Source organism: Lissotriton helveticus, chromosome 10 (assembly GCF_964261635.1).
Source record: "Lissotriton helveticus chromosome 10, aLisHel1.1, whole genome shotgun sequence".
In the NCBI taxonomy this organism is placed as follows: domain Eukaryota; kingdom Metazoa; phylum Chordata; class Amphibia; order Caudata; family Salamandridae; genus Lissotriton; species Lissotriton helveticus.
The window spans coordinates 610,133,418-610,149,551 of record NC_136071.1 but is presented as its reverse complement, the minus strand read 5'-3'; the positions used below and the strand labels follow the sequence as shown (position 1 = coordinate 610,149,551).

Here is a 16,134-nt window from a genome sequence, read left to right as displayed (position 1 = left end):
AGGTTAACTTTTGACAATTTAGTCTCATTAAGACACAAAAGGTAGATCTGACAGTTCGGATGAATGCCGGGAGACACCGACGGACAGAGCGGTGCTCCTCCTAACCTGAGCTGCAGCCAGGTGGGGTGAGGCGCTACAGCCACAACTAATGGTATGTGGTTGAACAACCTGAACGTCGCAGGTGATATTTTTCTATTTTTTTATGAAAGCAGTAGTTAATTGTAACCTGGTCCTGACAAATGCATTGAAAAATTTTCATTTATGCTGAAACATGTTGACCACTACTTGTCACGGATATTTTGTTAAATCTGTGCTTTCTCGTCTGGTTTTAGACTTGGGAGACTGAGGGATAATAATAAACTATCGAGATCTACTCAGCCTATCCAATTTTATATTTCACTTATTTTCACACTGCTTTTTCAGTAGGCACACCAATTTCTTTAGAATACTTTCCCTCTTTGATCACATTCTGTGCACATTTCTATACGGTTATAACAATACCATTACACCGTTTTTTCTGCCTCCCGAGCAAAGGGATACTCAAATGATGCAAGAGAGGGCGGTACAGTGTGGCCTCTGATGGGATTAATTCCCTTTGCTCTTGGGCTTTTTCCTCACCTAGCTACACTGCATTGTTCGTTCCTACTATACTGTCACATGTTGGGTGCTGGTATATGGGCTCATAGTTGAGTGACAGCTATGCTCTGACCCCCAGGTACTCCTTTTGTTATGAGATCTGGATCAGTGCCTGGTGGCGTGGAAAGAAAGGATCTCACATCAGAGCACCTTATATGTACCTATATGCGGCTCCACATGTCACTTTCGGAGCAGAATATTAGTCAGCGCAGACCGGCACAATTTTACCAACCGGTCCGCAGGAGTACTGCTTGAAAATTTCCAAATCCAAATGTTTCCATATGTTCAAAAGGTGAGGAATCACCAGATAGAAGTATCAATCAGAAGGGTCAAGACAATGGACCAGATGTATAAAAGATCTGTTCTCAAAAATCCAGTTGCAATTTAAGACTAGTATTTTAAAGACAAGTCATTTTTTTTATAAATTGGCTGCACTTAAAGGTCAGTTCATAAAATTCAGTATCAGAGTGGGACATAATCTGACCGACCTCATGAACATTAATGAATCAGAGTGGGACATAATCTGCAAACTGCAATCCGCTTTGACTAGTGGCCATCACAGGAATAGTGTCCTGCAAGGGCAGCAGACCACCATTCTATGTGATCACTTTTCTTTTCAACAAAGCATACTTTTAAATGCAGCCCGTTTCCCTTAAACGAAAAAGATTTAGAAAATAAAGGTTACTTTTTATTTTTTTTGTCAAAGTTTGTTTGAGAGCAGTCACTGTCTACTTCTAACAAACATTTTTTTTGTAATTCACAAAGGTGACGAGACTTGGAACCCCTTCAGTTTTGCAAATGTGTTACCACACCAACCTGGGAGCCTGAACCTTTTTAGTCTCCTCATAATTTCGACATTTTAACAATCTAGAGTACATAGATTTTTTAAACCGTAATCCAATCACAAAATATCTATGCACTACGGGCCAGATGTAGGTGGCTAAAAACCGGTCAGTAACGCTGAAATTCAGTCAATTTCAGCATTACCGACCGGTATTTAGCCATTCCCAATGTAGGTTAGGAATCGGTAAATACCAATTCCTTAATACCGATTCCTTATTGCTCTTGCATTTATGGAATCAGTAATACCGATTCCTTAAATGCAATGTAGGAAGCACATTAAAGAGTGCTTTTGGGCCTTAAGAAGTCAGTAATTACCACCAACTTCAAGTTGGTGATAATTACCGATTTCCTTTAAAAAAGCACTTTTTTGCATTTTTAAAAGTGCCATGTGGCACACATCCATGCCCTTAGGGCATGTATATGCGCTACATGTGCACACATGCACATTTCAGGGGTGCAACAGGGTGTCCTTTGGACACCCTGACACCCTTGAAATACCTCCTGGCATTACCGATTCGGTAATACCGAATCGCTAATACTGAAATGTCTTCACATTCATTCCTATGGGCCTCCAAGCCCATAGGAGTGAATGGGTAGGTATTCCTTATTACCGAATCTCAATTACCGATTCGGTAATAAGGAATATTAAGGATTCGGTATTTTTTACCGAATCTTTACCTACATAGGAAATACCGATTTCTTAATAGCGAATCGGTAAAATTCGCTATTAAGAAATTGGTATTTCACATTTACCTACATCTGGCCCAACTTCGGTAAGATGTCGAAATTAGTAGTTTATAAACGTTTACTGACAACTAAAATTGAATTTTTGCACTTGAATAAACATTTTTGCAGTCACAAACCGAGAATGTTTGCAACAGTACAAATGCTTTCAACCACAGCCCCCAGGCTTCTTGAACTTTGTGACCAATGCCTACTCTGTGTTGACATTGCTAATGCAAATAATGCAAACACAATAATAATAAGGTGAAGACCAGTAGGACTAACAATTAGAAAAATAAATTCAATATGTTACGTTAGTCACACAATAAAGTGAAAGATATGTTACTATTTGTATGATTCAGCAAAAGCTAGCTGTTGCGATCTGCTCTGAGCTGCAGGTAACGAAATCCAATCTCCGCGTGGTCAACTCAAACTTTGAATAATTTCTGCGTCCATACCATATATTGCCTTATAAAACTATCTGTTTTTTGGAACACTTAGAAACAGCAAAAGCGCACTTTCAAATCATTTTCTCAGTGTGAATCGATCACAAGATTTTCGAAACGGAATTGTTTTTAAACACGAAAGAAATTAAAAACAATTCTAGTTGTTCAATGGGTTTCTATTTTCCTGATTTGATTTTAATATTTAGCAACAGCTGATGTTCCTCCGGGCTGCCATGGAATCCTGGAGCACAGAAAGGCTCTTGGAAGGGCTGTCTCCTGTTATTTGCCTCTCTTACTTGATGCGCTCTGCCAGCCAGTGCTAGCAGAATCGTCTTTTCAATTATTCATCTCCACAGATACATTCTGAATGGTGTCTAGGGAGCGATCACATTTGTGCCTTTTCATTTTCAATTTCTATCCGGTTGTTGGGATCGCTTGTGTGTGTGTATCTGTGTCCTCTATATTTCAGCTAACCATACTACTGTCTTTGATTGTCCTGCTTCTAGTATTTACCACTTTCCTGGGGATTATTTCTGTTTCTGTGCGCTTGCAATGCACCTACAAATAGTTACGTCATGAGTGCACTGGAGGAACTTTGCACTTTTTAAAGGTAATTTAAATATATTAGTGATTTCCAGGCTTCCTTTTTCCAGCAGCGAACACCCTTACTCATAAGGCGCTATTCAGAAGTTTGAGTGGGATGAAAAAGAAGGAGTTTCTCTTGAGGGGATACAGAGAAAGAAGCGTAACTAGGAATCCTTTCCAAGAGGCGTGGCCTATGTAACTGAAGGTGGCGGATAAAACATGTGGCCTAAAATCCTGCACTTCACACAGCGTGCCCCGTCTGGTACTCTGGTGCGTTTCTGTTATTTCATCCAGACTTTCACACAATGAACTTGCGCCTAAAGCAAGCCAGAACTATTGGCTTTGCCAATGTTAGTTTTAATATTTGGGACAGTTTGCACTTAACTCGTCATAAAAAAAATATATGGCCAAATTTGCATTCTCTTTCTCAAACATGTTGCGAGATTGCATAAATATCGAAGGTTTGTAATTTACCGTTAAGATACATTAGAAAAAGCGAAATATGGCAACCGTTTTTATCGTGCTATCACACAGTGTTTAAAAAAAAAGAAAATGCTATCAAAAGGTTTACGGTGCTAAAATCAGCAATATTACCTACTTTTGCAATTACTACCCGTTTCCAGTTCGAGGAGGAAAACAAATTTGAAACTCCTGGTTGACCCAAGAAATCTATAAATTTTTTAACAACAGGCAAAATTCTCAATTCAGAAGGGGTTATTTGTGTAGATGTAAAAAACTAATCCTTAGAAAACATTGAAAGAAAATGGTGCTAATGAGAAAATGGTGCTTAATAATGTTTGCAACTTTTTTACTTTGAAGGTCAGTATACGAAGTAATATACCGTTATGTCTACCAGACTCTTCTGGGCACAGAAATAGATAGCCACACCCATAACACCACGGCAGGTGGCTGAACAAGTTTTCCACACTGATACACTAAAATGACTAGAAACTGGGCATGAAAGAAAGCATGCATTTTTAAAACAGACCTAAGAATCTGAGTTTAAAGACAGGGGTCATTCATACTATTCCAAATTATGGAATGCAAGGTGATTGGGACAGTTTTTTTTTTTCGAAATGTGCTTCTATCCTGTAGTCCAACACTTGATAAAAGTGTAACGTGGTGGGATCCAGGCAAGCATCATCATCATGAATTCCAAAGGACCACTATTTATTTCAGAAATGCTTGAGTTCACTTGGTGAAGTGGACCACGTGCCTAAAAACAGCAGTAATAGCCGTGTGCATAATCCAAGATTCACACAGGTATCTTCTCTTCAAAAAAGTGTAGAATTGGTAGGTATCCCTGGGCAATATAAACAGAGGAATAAAAAGTACAGACATATCACTTTCCGAATTTCAGTGGCAGCCAGTGCAATCTTTGGAGCAATAGGAAATTGATTAAGGACACTCTACTAGCTACTGTACCTTCCTCAAATCAAGGCAACATTCTACTCTGTGGCAGAATATCCACTGGTTAAAAAAAAATAGCCACATTTTTTTCTGTTCCCAAAGACCTTTATTGTCTTCCACTCGAGTCCACAATATAATACAAGTTGGCCTGCAGTTCATTCAAAGTACTATACCTCAACAATCCTGTGTATCTGCTCTCTAGCATCTAGAAACCTGGTGCTACCAATATCTGGAAATCAAGAGATATACTATCCAGAAAACAGCATCACAATCATTCTATGGTACAAAAACATTTTGTGGAACTTATTCCCAGTTCAAATTTTAAAATCGGAATCCTTGCTGATCTTTCGAGAAAATAATTAAGACTTTTCTCTACAAACACCATCTGATCTAAGACTGTTTTCCTATTGCCAGGAATGCATTTTCAATTTGAAGAGCAGGTTTCCTGCCTCTCTTATACATTCCCCATTCCTCACTGCTTACTCACTTTATAGAACATTAACATCACTCGTGATGCATTTGATTGTTATGTCAAGATCACGATCATATCAATGCTTTATATGTAAAACAAATAAATACGTGCAGGGGCTCAAAGTTGCCTTAGGAGCCTGCTGCTAGGGTTGCCAAATAAGCATATGGAGTCATCCCCGTAACCCTAGGAACCAGGGTAATTAAATAATAAATTACTGCAGTTCATTTGGATAGCGTAAACCCAGTGAAGTCAGGCAATAGCATTACATTAAGTACATATGAATCTAGAGTAGACAAGAAATCAAATACATAAAGCCTAACACACGGAAAACCAACAATCCTAAAGATACATAAAACTTGCTAATTCTATTAATTTTGTCCCAACCAATTGGGGTTCTGGTGCCAAAGTTTTACATATATATCACTCAAAAAGGAGTCTGATAACCCTACTGGAATGTCATTGGATCGACCGACTGACCTCTACCATGAATGTGTTGAATATAATTGACGAGACGATACAGACTATCTACTGCGTAATTCCGGTTGTTTGGAATGTTGACATTAAGTTGACACAGTAATGATATATACCTGTACGGTGATATGGATTAGCTGATGGCCTCCGAAAAAGGCGCTTTCCCTTGCAGTGATAACAACCCAATCTAAGGGATTCACCCTTCTTTTTCCCTTTTCTGCATGTGTCTCTCTTGCTTTGGGTTAAAGTCTGATGGTAAATCAGCTGCAGGAATTTCTACCACCATATCTCAGTGAAAATGCCAACTTAGAAAAAATATTGCATTCATAATATTGACCTCACCAATATATAGCAATGTGAGTCTCGGTAAGTGATTGTGGAGTTAAAGATAGTAAATATATGCTTATCTTGATAATGTAATAGTAGGCAATATACATTTTACACTATTTTTTGTACGTTGATAATTCAAATGCGACATAATGACATACAGGCTCCAGGCCCCCAAAAAAAGAACCAGTACCAACCACCTGTACCCTTCGGCAAAAATGTAAAACAGTATCAGACTACATTCTTTTGCGGATAAGTTACAAAAGAACAGCAATCACGAAGAATGCGGAGTCCTGCGAGGATGAAGGATCTGCTCTAAATAAGATTATTGTAAGTGCCAAACACTAATTCAATAACACAATATCATCTCATATTTTGGAAATGCGGAGTCTGAGGTTAGGATTTACTTAACCTCATAGCTGCGTCAAACGTTCAGCACCTAGTGTTGAACGTTCGAATAACGAGTGCTGGCCCGTCGGCCAACGGTCGTGCGCAGCACTGGGGAGGTAGTGCCCGTGACGACCGTTGGCCGACGGCAGCGCTTAAGGGGCTAATGCAAATTTTACCATAATGAGTAAGCGAAATGTGTTGACTTTTTTGCTCACTTACCAAAGATTTGTTCAGGTTTCTATGAAGGTACACACTTCCGGGATCGCTCAGGGAAATTTCATTGGCAATGCGCTTATCTGTGATCACACCAAAACGTACAGTGCCGATGTAGTCTGCAAAGGTAAAGTGAACCGCTTGATTAATGTTATACAATGCAACAATGTGGTATGATGCTTACGTACTTACAGTGATGCTTTTTTTTATAGCTGCCAAAGGACCTAGTGATAAAGGCTTATACCTAGCCTTTGTACATCTCTATTATGTCACAGTTGTTCTCACAATTAAGATTGACCAACACAATTTGCACTGGATTCCAAAAAGTTATGAGACATCACACAATGAGCAAATATGCAGCTGCTTAAACATTCTGTTACCTTGCTGAATAATAGCACTAACCACGTCATTGGCCTGCGTTCAGCGCTTCACATTCCCATGTGCCCCGCAGTTTACCTCTCTTTAATAGCTAGTTGTCCACATTGTCTGTGCTGACGACTTTAATATCTGGCAGTGCCAAAAGAAAACTGATCTAGGCTCAAACATGTCAGGTAAGCGAATGATTGACACATTCAGGGCCAAACATATGGTAGAGGGAAGCGGATAATGAAAAAAAAGCCAAAAAACCAAATCGCTCGTGTCAAAATAAAGCAATTAGTTGACTCTTACATTAGTGAAACAGTAAGTAATTCTTTAGGTCTCAATGAGATAGCTACTGAGCATCAAAAAAAGAAACAGGATAAAGATCACCACCTCCCACAATTTTTGTCTTAAGTGTCATTCACATGTTGATCAGCCAACTTTATCAGGTATTGCTTGATTGTAACTGTATTTCATGACATGTGGAATTTGCTAATTGGTGCAAAAGTGCGATTAACACACCTATGGTAAGTACTGGTCTTTCGTTGCATGAAAATGAGTCCGGCACAGTTGAAGGGAGCAGAAAGCACATTCTTTATCTATCTTGAACTATTAAGCAGGAATGAGAGTGGTTCAGTTTGTTGAGTGCTCTACATGCGGCTTTTACAGTTCTGTATTCCCAGTCATAGCATATCTGCCAGCGTATATGTATACCACCTTTGTGGAAATAGAGCAATTAGAGCCACATGTAGCAACAAAATTTGTGTTAGCAAACGGGCCGATTCACTGATTTGGCCCATTTGCGAACGTAAAAAAGACTTTTTACATGTATCGAACCCCATTTTGTGATTCGGTATTGCAAAATGGGTTTGCGATTCAGTATGTATGAATGTTTTGTGACCAGGAATGTGGTCGCAAAACATTCACATTTTACCACCTACTTAAAGTAGGTGGTGACCCATTCGCAAATGCTTTAGGATTGGCAGGCAGTAGACCCATGGACCACTGACTGCTCTTAAAAAACTTAAGAAAACTTGTCATTTTTATTTTTTTAAACGTAACCCGGTTTCCTTTAAGGAAAATGAGCTGCATATAAAAAAGATTGCTTTATTTAAAAGCAATCACGGACATAGTGGTCTGCTGACGCAAGTAAGGCCACCAACCCCGTGATTTTAGTGATTCCTAGGGGTCGCAAATTGCAATTTACCTCATTAATATTAATGAATAGGTCGTTTTACGACCCACTAGGAATCGGTATATGACACATGGAGTTTCATACATTAAAGATTGCGATTACCTAATTGAGATTCTCAGAAAATCGCAATTGGGTAATCACAATTTCCAAATTTGATACATGTGGTCCATCGTTGTTACCTTACATCTTAGAATAGTACAAAGTGTCACTTTTTAGGACTTTCAGTGCAAGCTATAATGAGTTATACAGAGACAGATGCTAAAGATCATGTCGCCACCGCAAATCAATGCTTTGTTTATGTGCAATATGAATTTTGATTAGCCCACATTCATCAGCCATTGATAAAAGGGTCTTTCATGACATATGGAGCTTTGCATACCACAATATGGACATTTCATTGGTGCAGAAACGAGAGAAGTACACCTAGGGAAGTACAAGCACAGGGTATTAAGTGGGCTATGGCTTCCAGAAGCACATTGAGGTTTGCTGGTGTTGTCCTCTGGCTCTTAATGCTTTGCAGGCCTTTTAAGCTCCTGGCCTTTGAAGTCCCTGATGCAAACAAGGATGCCAACAGAGACAGTCCGCTCCAGACAAGTAAGAGTCTTTTTTGTAAAGGGACTCTGGTTCCACCCTGCGCATCTCCTCTGTGTTGTAAACATTAAGCATTGAAGCACTGGTGTAATGAAACTTGAGCCCCCACCCCCTGCAAGGTACGTGGAGGGGCCCCCTCTGGACTCAATCAAAAAGAGCTCTCCAGCCAGAGTATTGTGCTGAGGGGGCCTCCTGGAGCTTGGGGGCCCCGTACCACGGGGGCTGCGGGGGGCCTGTGTTAAGACTGCATTGAGGAGGTGTTGTGGTATGATGTTTATTGGTAGCACATTCAGTATTTGGAAATGTGAATGTTATTCCTCAATTCATCCCAAAACTGGAAACATGTGTACACTTAGGCTTCACTTTGAACTTCGGTTTTAGGTTCCCTAAAAAGTCATTGTTTCTGTAGCTTTCTCTTCAAACATGTAGAGGCTCTGCTTCTCTGAATACCAAGGTCATTGGGTTATTCTAAACACGCTAGACATAATGTTCAGCAGGTGTGGGTAGAAAAATAATCTATATGAAGAGGGAGCTCCAAATTGTAACTGGAGGAAACCTTGTGCATCAAAAAATGGAAAATAGGAGGTAAAAGGAGGAACTGAGCTTGAGCTTTTGAGTCTATTTTACTCAGTAAAATTAACTTCCGGTACTTAGTCCATAATGAAATCATTGTTGTGGACCAAGATCTCTACAAATCCCGATTTGCTACGTTATAGGTCATTTGTTGAGCGCACGTACACCAAAGGTCTCTTGGCGCTAAGATGAGAGCTACCCCAGAGGTAGAGTCTAGCAATAGGCCTGAGTGAAGAGCCAAGTTTTCAGTTTTTTCCTGAAGTTCATATAGTCATATAGATTTAATTTTAAGAATGAAACACTGGGCTAAGAGGTAAATGTCTTATACATACATCGAACAAACCGAGTAATAAAGCAGCATACTAAAAAAGATATTAGAAGCTTTTAGGCAAGATAGCCATACTTGGAAGGTAAACATACTGTACTTATTTATCGGTATATAGAAGGATATCCCTAAAACATTACCATTTTCCATTCGACCTAGATCCTAAGTAGGGATCAAGAAATTTAAAAATATCTTTATTGACACAGGACAATAAAGTATTATAAACACCAGAAAAGTACATGCAGCTGGCTGACATCAATGACAATAAACCTACATTTTAAATCTCTAAAATACTCAAAATTAACACATGAAAATAATTTTTATAGATTAGTATTTTCTGCAGTAGACAAGTATTCCTGCTATAGGAACACAGTGTATGTAGGACAGAGGAGACAGGACTCTATGTCATGGTGCTGAAGGCAGCAGTCTACGCGCCGCAGTTTGCGCATAATGGGAGTTTTGTTCTGGCGAAAGCACAAACTGAATTTAAATTTTGTTTCCTCAACGGCCCCATAAGCCTGATTCACTGCATCCATTCTTCTAGGCTTCATGCCTCTGCCGAGAGAATACATACAATGGGACACACACAGGCGCAATCTGCATGAGAATTCACTGCTAAACATTACTAGAAACCTGCAACGGATGGAAGCCAAACAAGTACCTTACATAAAAGGAACAGCTTTTGTTGGCTAAGGTGTTTTTAAACCTTGATGAAACACCCTGAGGTGAGGGAAATAGGGGCGAGGCCACAAGGCAGGTTACATCACAACTCCAACCTGTGCACACATATCAGCAACTTCTCTCCAAAGGAAACGGGATTCCAAAATAAAATAACTATGCTCTGCAGGTCTGATTGTCTATACCGATGAAGCAGTCCCAAAGCAGTTCATTCACTCGGTGAGCGAGTTGACCCCAGGACACACTGTGCTATTGTGATGCGTGTACGTCCGAATCAAAAACGTGTGGCAGAATACCAGGCAGCCCCGAACTGGTACTAGCCCAAAGGATCTGTGATTCCTAACACGTTCCGAGCCTTATAGCCAAAGGCTTTATGTCGGCCTAATTCAAGATCCTCTTGTTGGAGAAGAGAAAATGCTATTTTCTTGCCAAAAAGTCTTGGATCCCCCAGCTCCCTCCATTTTTTATCAAAACTGTCACTTGTTTCGCTATCAGCACATACAGAGATGCCATTAAGAGTGCTTTTGGGAGGGAGACAAGCAGTATTAAAGGTCCAACCTATCGATATGCATGCAAGTGTGTAAATGAAACAGTATCCAAAGCGAATTTGTAAGTGTATAACTTATTGAACCTGTAAAAATATATACAGGTACAATTAGATGCATACATACAAAGGCAAGTAAGTTCTGCCACTTAGTGGCAACACACAATGTAAACATCAAAGTCATATTCATTATATACAATGACTCATGTGCGCAGGTCCTTTGACCTACGCACACACGATTCATCGAACATAACCCGTTATATGACTTTGATGCCAACATAAGCACGGAATACCTATTTAGAGGTACCCGTCTCCGAGGACACTAGGAACATGCTGATATGTTCATAAGAGGGAAGTAAGTGCATGGGACAAGCAGAACACGTTTTCTCTCTTGAAGACAATGAGATTCCCTGTTTGAAAGTAATATATTCCAAACGGAAGAACAGAATACCCAAATCAAGCCATGAAGAAGTCTCTTGTGAAGAGACGAAACGCGTTGGCTACCCAAGAAATCTGATTGTAAGATGAACAGAATAAAGGAATATACTTTTATATAAAATAAATTAAATATTATCATAAAAAGAAATTTGTACATCCTATGTCTTAATAAGATATTATAATAAGATGTCTAAAATGTGTTCATAAATGTGTGTGCTGGTCATCTTTTGCTAAATAACAATATGGAGTTTCACTCCTGTTAGGGAAACTAGGAGGCTGCTCTTCCAGGTCAGAGCACCACAAAGTTTGATTGAATTAACTTGATGTGATAGCTGCTTTCCCCTTTTTTTGCCTCCGCCTCAATTTTTGTAAATCACACACTGTAAATGGAGTACTAATCAACACGGAACACAAACCTGTGACGAAGCCCTGCAGCTTTTTTGTACAGAGGTGAATTTAAATACACATAGGAAAACAGTTGCTCTTTAAAGTCCTTGTTCGAGCACATTAAAAAAGTGTCATGCTTTTCTGAAGTGTAACAGGGATCAATGAAAAATAATTGAGGATAAACGAGATATGGAAATGTGGTAGTCACTTTGTTATTATTTCTATTGTTGGATTCAATATGTCAGATGGAAACGCGCAATGCACCCACTCGCCTATAAGTACTGCATTTTTTACTTTTGCCTTGTCAATATTTTGACAACTGTGCACCTCCTTCGATCAAATTTGCACAGACTCAAAACTGCTGGGGGAACAGGCAGTCACTCTTCCCCCTCAAACAAGGTGCTTATAACGGCCCTCTTCTTACCTGGGAAAGGCCCACTTCACCGCAGTAACTACTGGCTGATCTCCCAACTGAACACCGACACAAGACAACTGGCCCTCGCCTGGAAACTCAAACAGGTGATCCCGATGCTTGTGCGCAGCTCACAACTGGGCTATGTGCAGAGGTAGGACCTCTTGCAACCATCTCTGCACCTTAGCCAATATGCTAGGTCTCTTCAAGGACTTGCAGGGAAACCGTGTGGCCCTCACCCTTAACGCCGAGAAGGTCTTTGATCAGATCGAACGGACCTACCGATTTCATACAGTCTGGAAACAAGGGATCGGGCCGAGAATTATTATTATTAATAAATTTTATAGAGCGCGTAGTCACCTGTGAGTATCCCAGCGCTAGGAACAATTAACCAGAGGGGAGTGAGGGGCAAGGAGGTGAGAAGGGGATTTATGGGAAAAGGACGGTTTTCAGCCTCTTTCTGAAACGTAGATAGTTGGGTTCTGTTCTGATCTCGCGGGGGACGGCGTTCCAGAGACGTGCAGTATGAACCGAGAAGCGTCTTCCACCCGTCCGGACCTTCTTGACTCTGGGGATGGTGATGAAATGTTCCTGGTCGGAGCGAAGAGCTCTTCCGGCTTTGTACGGTATGATGAATTTAGCTAGGATCGGAGGTCCTTTGTTTTGCAGAGATTTGTGGGCCAGACAAAGGGCTTTGAACTGGACTCGTTCCCTGATCGGGAGCCAGTGGAGAAGCCTAAGAGCCGGCTTAGCTGAGGCTCTGGCGGGTGTGTCGGTGACGATCCGGGCAGCCGCATTTTGGATCCTCTGTAGCCGGTTCAGAGTGGCCTCAGGAGCGTCCAGGTAGATGGAATTGCTGTAATCGATCCTGGAGAGTATTAGGCCTTGGATCAATAGTTTTTTTGCGGTAGGAGGGAGTAAAGGGAGAATCTTACGGATTGATTTCAGGAGCCCAAAGCATGTCCCGGCTACTTTCTTTGCCTGTGTGGCAAACGAAAGGTCTTTTTCGAGCCAGACTCCCAAGCTCTTAACCTCGGATTTTGGGTCTGGGGGCGGGCCTAAACAGGGTGGCCAGATGTTCTGTGACCAGATGTTCGGTGACAGGGAGGGTCCCTTCTGACCCAGGAGGAGGATGTCGGTTTTAGAGCCGTTAAGTTTGAGATGGGAACGGTTCATCCATCCTTGTATATCCGTGAGACAATTATAGAGGTCCGGAGGTTGTTGGCTTGGGTGGGATAGGGAGACCACTAGTTGTGTATCGTCAGCGTAGCTGACGATGCTCACTCCAAAAGGGATGACTACCTCCTCCAGTGGGGACATGTAGATGTTAAACAATGTGGGGCTCAGGGAGGAGCCCTGAGGTACGCCACACTGGAGGGGTTTTTCGGAGGAGCGGGTGTTGTTCTCCCAGATTTGAAAGGACCGATGCCCCAAGAAGGAGGATAGCCAGGACAGTGCTTTTCCTTCCACGCCGACACTCCTGAGGCGTTGGATCAGGAGTTGGTGGTTGACGGTGTCGAAGGCCGCACTGAGGTCGAGGAGGATCACTGCCACTGATCCTCCAGTGTCGAGCAGTGCTCTGGCCTCTTCCACCGCTACCAGGAGGGCGATGTCGGTGCCCTGCCCTGGGCGGAATCCCGTTTGCGATCTTTTCAGCCGATCATTGGTTTCCAGAAATTGGGATAGTTTTCTGTTTACCAGCTTTTCGGCGATTTTGCTAGTTCCAGGGAGGAGGGGGATTGGCCTGTAGTTGGCTAAGTCGGCGGGGTCAAGGGAAGGTTTCTTCAATAGTGCCTTGACTACTGCCGCTTTCCAGTTGGGGGGGACGATACCCTGTTCCAGTGAGGTGTTAATGAGTTGGGTGAGGGGGGGGGGGGACGATCGTGGGTGCTACACTCTTAAGAAAGCGTAACGGCGCCGGGTCTCTGGGGGAGCCGCTTTTGATGTTATTTAGCGTGCTTTCGACCTCCTCAACTGTCACTGGTCCCCAAGAGGTGAGACAAGGGGCGATAGGAGTGTTATTGGTCTCTATATCCTCGCACGTGTTGGTGGTTGGAATTGAATCGAGGAATTTCTGGATCTTATCTGTGAAGAAGTTGGCTAATTTGTAGCATTTTTCCTCGTCAGCCTTGGGGTCTGGTGAGATTCTGGGTGATGAGTCGGGGACTTTGAGGAGCTCCTTTAGAATGGTGAAAGATTCTTTACTGGAGTACGCAGCGTGTTCTATTCTTTTTTGAAAGAATAGACTTTTAGTTTTCTGGAGAGAGGATTTATAGGTTTGGAGTGCGGTTTGGTAGGCGTCCTTTTTGTCCTTATCCTTATCCTTCCTCCAGGAGCGTTCCATTTTCTTGCATTCCTGTCTAAGGACTTTAAGCTCTGGAGTATACCAGGGAGCGGGGGTGGCTCGTTTGGAATGTTTGAGGGTGGTTATTTTGGGGAGGAGTTGATCCAATGAGGATGTGATCCAGAGATTGTAATGATCATCAGCGACGATCGGGTCACCAGAGAGAGTCGGTGTGGAATTAGCAAGGGTGTTAGCCCACTCCTCTGGGACAAGTTTGTACCAGCGTCGATCGGTGATACTGGTTTTGGCGGTTTGTGGGGGGGCTGTAAATAGAGGGCAGGAGAAGAGGATAAGGAAATGATCTGTCCATGGGAGAGGAAGAGAGGGGCCGGTGGTAATGTCAACGATATTAGTCAGGACGGGGTCCAGGAGATGTCCTTTGTCATGAGTGGGTCCTTTATTGACCAGCCTAATGTTAAATGACCGCAGGTCATGCAGTAGATCGAGTGCTGTGGAGTCTGTTGGGTCTCCGAAGTGGAGGTTAAGGTCGCCAGCTAAAAGGAAGTTGGGGGCGGAGGCGGCTAGTTGTGCCACTGTCTCCGTGAGGGCGTTGGTGAATTTTCCTGGTGGACCCGGAGGTCGATATATCAGCAGACCCGTTATGGAATGAGCTGGGGCAGTTTGGAGAGTGAAGTGGCAGCTTTCGCATTCATCGATGTTAGCATTGCTGATTCTGCAAATGAGGCGTTCTTTGTAAATTATTGCCAGTCCCCCTCCTCTCCCTTTGGGTCTATGCAGGGTTTGGATCAGGTAGCCCGGGGGGAGAGTGTTGACTATGTCGGAGTCAGAAGTTGCAGAGAGCAATTGAAAACGTCCGTGGGCACCATGAGACTCTCACAATGCAGGGCAACTGTGGAGGGTTTCTTGATGAGCCTTTCCCGGCCCAGAGAGAGACTATGCAGGTATGACCCCTCCCTCCCCTAATATTTCTCCTGGACATAGAACCTCAAGAAGCTCAATAAGACTACGGTCACGCAGATTAACTGCAGGGGATTTCTCTTGGAGCCTTTCCCGGTACGGAGATGGACTAGGGAGGTATGAATCCTCTCATTTCTCCTGGACCTAGAACCCCTAGCAGCTGCTATACGTGAACACTGGTGGAGAGCAGGAATACCCATGCCTGCAGTTGCTTCTAATTACCACCTATATGCTGATGACATATTGCTCAAACTCACTGGCCTCTCTACCGGTGCTTATGTCCACCATCTCAGACTTCTCAACCATATGATGTTATAAGATCAAGTGGGGCAAGAGCGACGCCCTGCCGCTCTCCTGGATCACCACATGGGCAGCTCTCTTGGGCTACGAATTTCAATGGAAAACAACTAACTGAAATACCTAGGGGTGCTTGACAACAGATGGTGGCAGACAACCGTTACCCACTTATAACCAAGAATAAGGCAAAGTAAGCCAAATGGGCCCAACTAAACCTCTTGCTCTCTGGAAGAGTGCAGGCAGTGAAGATGGTGATAGTGCCTCACTTCATTGATGTCCTGGACATGCTCTCAATTAAAACCTCGACCCTAAGGGAACCAGTTAGGGGCAGAAAATCCATCATCTGGGGATCCATGAAGCCCAGATTGAAAATGACCAAACTAATGGCCGATAGTGTTCCACACATGGCAAGGTCAGGCATCACCTATCATGTGGCTCTTCATCAATTGCAGTTGGTTCCCATACGGCCTAGGCATAACAATGCTCCGCTATAGATCGCTATTGAAAAGGAGATCATGGGCGCTAGACCAGGCTTTCAAATTCAGTACCATCCTTC

The 16,134-nt window shown here is 42.5% G+C and overlaps 1 protein-coding gene across 1 annotated transcript in view; it reads right to left on the bottom strand.

Moving 5' to 3' along the window:
• The window catches only part of TXNDC11 (thioredoxin domain containing 11), a 450,106-nt gene that overhangs the window by 178,415 nt on the left and 255,557 nt on the right, over positions 1-16,134 (bottom strand). Inside the window, exon 6 of the mRNA XM_078663148.1 lies at positions 6,523-6,635. Within this exon, the coding sequence (XP_078519274.1) occupies positions 6,523-6,635 (113 nt within the window). The remainder of the gene's footprint in view (positions 1-6,522; positions 6,636-16,134) is intronic.